Source organism: Cebus imitator, unplaced genomic scaffold (genome assembly GCF_001604975.1).
Source record: "Cebus imitator isolate Cc_AM_T3 unplaced genomic scaffold, Cebus_imitator-1.0 Scaffold263, whole genome shotgun sequence".
NCBI lineage: Eukaryota > Metazoa > Chordata > Mammalia > Primates > Cebidae > Cebus > Cebus imitator.
This window is the reverse complement of record NW_016107578.1, coordinates 2,911,485-2,918,444: the sequence shown is the minus strand read 5'-3', so window position 1 is coordinate 2,918,444 and position 6,960 is coordinate 2,911,485. Positions and strand designations below refer to the sequence as shown.

General features: G+C 54.8%; 1 protein-coding gene across 8 annotated transcripts in view; it reads left to right on the top strand.

Moving 5' to 3' along the window:
* The window catches only part of CAMSAP3 (calmodulin regulated spectrin associated protein family member 3), a 23,143-nt gene that overhangs the window by 7,888 nt on the left and 8,295 nt on the right, over positions 1–6,960 (top strand). For 2 of the 8 annotated variants that reach the window (XM_037728372.1, XM_037728370.1), the window contains exons 2-7: positions 1,992–2,245; positions 3,002–3,139; positions 3,222–3,317; positions 3,528–3,560; positions 4,552–4,599; positions 4,857–4,995. In XM_037728372.1, the coding sequence (XP_037584300.1) occupies positions 1,992–2,245; positions 3,002–3,139; positions 3,222–3,317; positions 3,528–3,560; positions 4,552–4,599; positions 4,857–4,995 (708 nt within the window). The remainder of the gene's footprint in view (positions 1–1,991; positions 2,246–3,001; positions 3,140–3,221; positions 3,318–3,527; positions 3,561–4,551; positions 4,600–4,856; positions 4,996–6,960) is intronic. The other 6 variants (XM_017500145.2, XM_017500147.1, XM_037728371.1 and 3 more) reach the window with 6 other exon arrangements.

Below are 6,960 nucleotides of genomic sequence, written 5' to 3'. Positions count from 1 at the left end.
TGAGGCAGTCTTGCTCCATCACCCAGGCTGGAGTGCAATGGCACAATCTTGGCTCACTGCAACCTCTGCCTCCCAGGTTTAAGCGATTCTCCTGCCTCGGCTTCCTGAGTAGCTGGGATTACAGGCATGTGCCACCATGCCCAGCTTATTTTTGTATTTTTAGTAGAGATGGAATTTCACCATGTTGACAAGGCTGGTCGTGAACTCCTGAACGCAAAGGATCCGCCTGCCTTGGCCTCCCAAAGTGGTGAGATTACAGGCATGAGCCACTGTGCCTGGCCCCCACCCCGTCTTTCACACACACATACAAAACCCCAATATACAAAACAAGGCTGGGCACAGTGGCTCACACCTGTAATCCCAGCACTTTGGGAGGCCAAGGCAGGCAGATCACTTGAGGCCGAGTTTGAGACCAGCCTGAGCAACATCATGAGACCTCCATCTCTACAAAAAATTTTAAAATTGGCTGGGTGTGGTGGCATGTGCCTGCGGTCCCAGCTACTCGGGAGGCTGAGGCAGGGAGAATCCCTTGAGCCTGGGAATTCCAGGTTGCAGTGAGCCATGATCATGCTACTGCACTCCAGCAAAAACTCAGAGAAAGCTGTGCAGGCTGGGCATGGTGGCTAACACCTGTAATCTCAGCACTTTGGGAGGCTGAGGTGGGCGGATCTCTTGAGAACAGGAGTTCGAGACCAGCCTGGCAAAACGGTGAAACCCTGTCTCTATTAGAATACAAAAATTACCCGGGTGTGGCAGCGTCACGCCTGTAATCCCAGCTGCTCAGGAGGCTTAGGCCTAAGAATCATTTGAACCCGGGAGGCAGAGGTTGCAGTGAGCCGAGATTGCACCACTGTACTCAAGCCTGGGTGACAGAGAGAATTTTGTCTCCAAAACCCCCCACAAAAGCTGTGCAAAGTAGAAGAGCTGGACAGGCGACCCACTGCTAATTTCAGTCATCTCCTCCCCAACTCCCGCCAGGCCTTCTTGGCCTTCTCTCCACTCTTGGTCCTATCTTGGGGGTTTCTGCCCCCATCCCCCTGTCCACCTGGGGCTTCCTCACACCTCTTCCCACTGTCCTATTCAGGGATCTCAGGCTGCCTATATGATGTGCCCCTAAGCCCCAGCCTCTCAATATAGTCTGCCTCAAGGATGTCCCCAAAGCCTCTCACGTTCAATTTCACCCCTTTACCTCCCTCTCCTCCTACACCCTACCTCAGTCATTACCCCTCTGTTCCATCTTCCCCCTTAGACCCAGCAGGGCCCTGGCCACCTCCCTCTCTGTCCCTTGCCTCCCTTCAATCGCTAGGTTTGGGTCACTCAACTCCCGATGTGCCTGTGGTGTGCCCCCGGCTCATCCCACCCTGCCTGCAAGCTGAGAGAGGGTGTCCAGTTTGCTGTGTCTAAACCCAGTCCTGGCGTTGAAGAGCCGTGTGACCTGGGGCAAGGGACTTCCTTTCTCTGTGCCTCAATTTCCTCCTCTGTAGCATGGGGGTTGCCAGTTGGGCCCTGGCTGCCTCCTAGCATTGATGTAAGGCTTCAGTGAGTCTACCCTAGGAAGTGCAGGAAGGCTCTTATCATTGGGATTGCCGTTGTTACTGTCTTTCCTGGGACCTATAAGAGCCAGTCCAGCTGGCCTGGGGTTGTGGGAAGCCTCCCCTCCTTTCCGCTCTAAGCGCCCATCAGCTCCCTGAGGCACTGCGTTCTCTTCCACCCCATGGGCTTTGCATCTGCAGGCCCTTCTGCCTACAACACCATCACCCTTTCCTCTAGCAAACTCCTGCGCATCTACACTCTCAGCCCAGATGCCGTCTCCCTTCCTCATGCCATCCTCCCTGGTCCAGACCCACTCTTAATCTGGGCCATGTGATCAAGCGCGCGTGCGCGTGTGTGTGTCTGTGTATGTTATATCTGGTTACCCTGATCTCGGTGTTGTGTGTGTATGTTGTATCTGCTAACCCTGACCTCCGTGTTTCCCCTCTATGCCCTCACAGAGCACGTACCCCCGGAGCTGTGGGAGCCCTTCTATACTGACCAGTATGCGCAGGAGCACGTGAAGCCCCCAGTGACACGGCTGTTGCTCTCAGCCGAGCTTTACTGCAGGGCCTGGCGCCAGGCACTGCCACAGCTTGAAACACCCCCCAACCCTTCTGCACTGCTGGCCCTGCTGGCGCGGAGGGGCACGCTGCCTGCATTGCCTGAGCGCCCGGTGCGCGAGGCTGACCTGAGGCACCAGCCCATTCTCATGGTAGGCCCCTCCCCTGCTCTGTAGACCACGCCTACCATGCTAATCTCCTCCCCTCAAGCTCCTCCCACCAGACCTGGCTCCTCCCGAGTTTCTTCTACCAGTCCTGGCTCCTCCTCTCAAGCTCTGTCCATTAAGCCTAGCTCCTCCCATCAGGCTTGGCCCTCCCCCAGGTTCCTTCCACCAGGTCTGGCTCCTCCCCTCAAGAGCTATCCATTAAGCCTAGCTCCTCCCACCAGGCCTGGCTCCTCCCCTCAAGTTCTAGCCATTAAGCCTAGCTCCTCCTGTCAGTCTTGTCTCCTTCCCTTAAGCTCTGTCCATCAAACCTACCTCCTCCCACCAGTCCTTGCTCCTCCCCTCAAGTGCTGTCCATTAAGCCTGGCTCTTCCCCTCAAGTACTGTTCATTAAACCTAGCTCCTCCCCCCAGTCCTGGCTCCTCCCCTCAAGGTCTTCCCCTCAAGCCTGGTCTCCTATGGAACCCAGCTCCCCAAAAAGGCGATACTCTGGTCCTTGAGGATTTGCGTACACCACCCATTCTATCTTTAGGCCTAGATCTGACTTCAAAGTCTCACCTATCATGCGTGGCCCCTCCAGGATACCATTTCTGGTTCCTTCCCTTAAGGCCCCACCCATGAACCACTGTCCCCGCCCCTCAAGCCCCGCCCCTGCCAAGTCCCTCCCACCTCCAGGTTCTTCCTTTTCCCAGGCCCTTGGGGGCCAAGGCGCACCTCAAGCAGCTCTTGGGTCTCACCCTCCAGCCCTTGCCCCCACAGGGAGCCCACCTAGCTGTCATTGATGCCCTCATGGCTGCCTTTGCCTTCGAGTGGACAAAGACCCTGCCAGGTCCCTTGGCCCTCACCAGCTTGGAGCACAAGCTGCTTTTCTGGGTGGACACGGTAGGTGGGGTTGTGCCCAGGGTGGGTTCTGGGACCAGCATCGTTCAGTGGCCAGACCACTGACCCCCTCCCTGCCCTCCAGACCGTCCGGCGGCTGCAGGAAAAGACAGAGCAGGAAGCGGCCCAGAGAGGCTCTCCAGCAGCCCCTGCAGACGGGGCGGCCCCGGCGCAGCCCTCGGTGAGGCCAGGGCATGGAACTGAGGGAAGGATGGAGGACGGGAGAGCTGGGAGGGCAGGGTGGCGCTGTGCTTCCCAGCCATTCCTGCAGTGGGGGGAGGGCTAGAGGTGACACACACTCTCTTTCTTCCCCTCTCTGTCAATCTCTCTGTGCCCCGCGCGTCCCCTGCGCCGGTACCCGCTGCCCTCCTCTCTGCCTCTCTGGCCTCAGTGCCCTACGCGCTGGTACTGGAAGCTGGTTCCTGTAAGTGGGGCTGTCTGTCTGCCCCGTCTGCCTGCCCTGCTTGTAGCTCTGTCTATATGTCTGTTTCTGCCTGCCTGTCTGCGTGCCCTCTCCTACCTCCCTAAGTTGTGAGCAAAGGAGGTTGGACCCCAGCCCTGGGAGACAGGGAGAAACCCCTCTGTGAACCAAGAGAAGGGTAGAATCTCGGCCATTAACTAAGAGGGCGGACCCCTCTCCAGTGAACTGATGGGTAGAGATGAACTTTTCCTCCAGTTAGTCAGAAGGACGAACACTTCCCCTTCCCATTAATGAAGAGGGTGGGACCCCCTGAGCCTGTCCCACTTAGCGATTGTGGGGAGACTACAGAAATTTCTGAAGAGGGGACCTGCAGACCGTCACACACGTGGATCCTGACCCTAGTAGGCAGGGTACCCTATAGCCCAGAGGAAGGCCCGCCAACCCGGAAGATAGAATAACCTTTCTGAGACCTCCCCCAGCTTCCCTCGGAAAAAAATCCCAGCTTTGAGGAGGCCGCCCATCCTTGAGGCTGGAAGTTGAAATGTCTCTCTTCCCTGAATGAGCTGTGTGACCTTGCAGAAATATCTAAACTCTGTGCTTCATATAAATTCCTCCCATAGTAGATAAACAAGGGGGACATGGGGGGAGGTTTTGGGCTGGCTGGGGTCCTCACCTTTGCTCACTCCTTCCCCTGACCCTGGGGCCTGGGTTGGGAGGTTCCCTTCCTGCCTACCCGCTTCCTTTGCATCCTTTCCCTAAGCTGGGGGCCTGGGTCTTTTGTGGGAGGAAGATTCCCTGCATAGGATGCTACTCTGTGGGATCCCCTGGGGCTGGGAGGAGCTCGGGTTCTCAAAGCCAGCCACAGCAGTCAGGGAGCTGGACGTCCAGGGCTCAGGACCAGGGTCAGGGCTACCCCCTCACCCCAAGGTGGGCTTGGGGGCCCAGCAGGTCAGCGCCCCTCTGCCTTGCTGATGGCTGCTCCTCTCCCCCCCAGCACGCAATTGCCTTCTGTTTGAAGGAGTCGGGGAGCAAACCCCCCATGGTAATGTATCCCCCGCCCCGGGGTCCCAGGAGTCCCAGTCCCCAGTCCCTGCTGCTGGCCTGGCTGCTGGAAGACATCTCCTCTGCCTCTCGCTGCTGCCCCTCCCCTGCTCCAGGCTGGCCCCCCTACTCTGTCTCTGGGACCCCCAGCTTCCTGCCCCCTCATGGCGGAAACCCCAGGCCTCCCTGCCCAGCCTGCATGACCGCTGACCCAGGAGGCCAGCCTGACCACTCACCTGACCTGGCTCCTATCCACAGATCCGATACCGCAAGGACCGGGTGGTGGCACGGCGTGCACCCTGCTTCCCAACGGTGACCAGCCTCCAGGACCTGGCCAGTGGGGCTGCACTGGCCGCCACCATCCACTGCTATTGTCCCCAGCTGCTTCGACTTGAGGGTGAGTAAATGGATGCAGACTAGATCTTGTACAGGGGAGCTGGGCATCCTGAGTCCCAGCCTGCAGGCCCCAGCTCCAAGTCTTTGAGACCAGTAATGACGCAGTGGTCTTGAGTGCAGCTTCCAGAATTGGCAGGCCTGAGTTTGTGTCTCTCTCTTTCCCAGTTAGCTGTGTGACCTCAGAAAAGTGTCTAAACCTCTCTGTGCTTCCAGGAATTCATTCCTCCAGATGAAACGTATGGAGTGTGGACTGTGTGCCAGACCTTGTTTTAGGCACTGGGGATCCAGCCAGAATAGAAACACATTCCCGACCTCACGGATGGCTTTGACTGGGGGAGAAAGATACTAAGTTTATCCAGAAGTACTTTTTTTTGAGATGGAATCTTGCTCTGTTGCCCATGCTGGAGTGCATTGGCGCAATCTTGGCTCACTGCAATCTCCACCTCCTGGGTTCAAGTGGTTCTCCTTTCTCAGTCTCCCGAGTAGCTGGGATTTCAGGCTCCCGCCACCATACCCAGCTAATTCTTTGTATTTTTAGTAGAGACCGGGTTTCACTATGTTGGCCAGGCTGGTCTCAAACTCATGACATCGTGATCCGCCTGCCTTGACCTCCCAAAATGCTGGGATTACGGGCATAAGCCACCGCATCCAGCCAACTACTTTTTTTTTTCCTTGAGCTGGAGTCTTGCTCTATTGTCTAGGCTGGAATGCAACAGCATGATCTCAGCTTACTGCGACCTCCACCTCCCGGGTTCAGGCCATTCTCCTGCCTCAATCTACCAAGTAGCTGGGACTATAGCCACATGCCACCACTCCCAGCTGATTTTGGTACTTTTAGTAGAGATGAGGTTTCACTGTTGGCCAGACTGGTCTCGAACTCCTGACCTTAAGTGAAGCACCCGCCTTGGCCTCCCAAAGTGCTGGGATTTTGGATGTTGGCTATTCCTAAAGGCAATGGGTGGTCAGAAAAAGCTTTCTTTTTTAAATTTTTTTTTTCTAAAAATTAAATTACAAATTATAATTGTATAAATTATAAATTAAAAAATTTATAAAATAGAGATGGGGTCTTGCTATGTTGCCGAGGCTGATCTTGAACTCCTGAGGTCAAACATCCTCCTGCCTCAGCCTCCCAAAGTGCTAAGATGGCAGGCGTGAGCCACCACACCTGGCATAGAAAAGCTTTTTGAGTTGAGGTCTTGCGGGAGAGTGTTCTAGAAAGATGCAAAGGCCTAAGGCAGAACTCACCAACCTTTTTGGCTCCAGGGACCAGTTTAGTGGAAGAGAATTTTTTTATGAACAGAAGCAGGGAGGTGGTTTCGGGTAGTTCAAGCACATTCCTCTTTATTATGCACTTTATTTCCATTATTATTCTGTTGTAACATATACTGAAATAATTCTACAACTCACCATCATGTGGCATCAGTGGGAGCCCTGAGCTTATTTTTCTGCAACTAGATGGTCCCAGCTGGGGGTGATGGGAGACAGTGACAGATCATCAGGCATTAGATTCTCATTAGAAGCATGCAACCTAGATCCCTCCCATGTGGGCTTCACAATAGGGTTCGTGCTCCTATGAGAATCTAATGCCACCACTGATCTGATGGAGGCGGGGCTCAGCTGATCATGGGAGTGATGGGGAGCAGCTGTAAATACAGATGCTTTGCTCACTTGCCCTGGCTTACCTGCTGTGCAGCCCAGTTCCTAACAGGCTGCTACGCCACCACAGGGGGTTAAAGACCCCTGGCCTAAGGATAGTTTATCATAGAATTCACCTCTTGCCAGTCATGGTGGCTCATGCCTGTAATCCCAGCACTTTGGGAAGCTGAGGCAGGTGGATTACCAGGTCAGGAGTTCAAGACCAGCCTGGCCAACATGTTGAAACCCTGTCTCTACTAAAAATGCAAAAAAAAAAAAAAAAAAAAAAAAACATTATAAAAAAAAAAAAAAAAAAAAAAAAAAAAAAAAA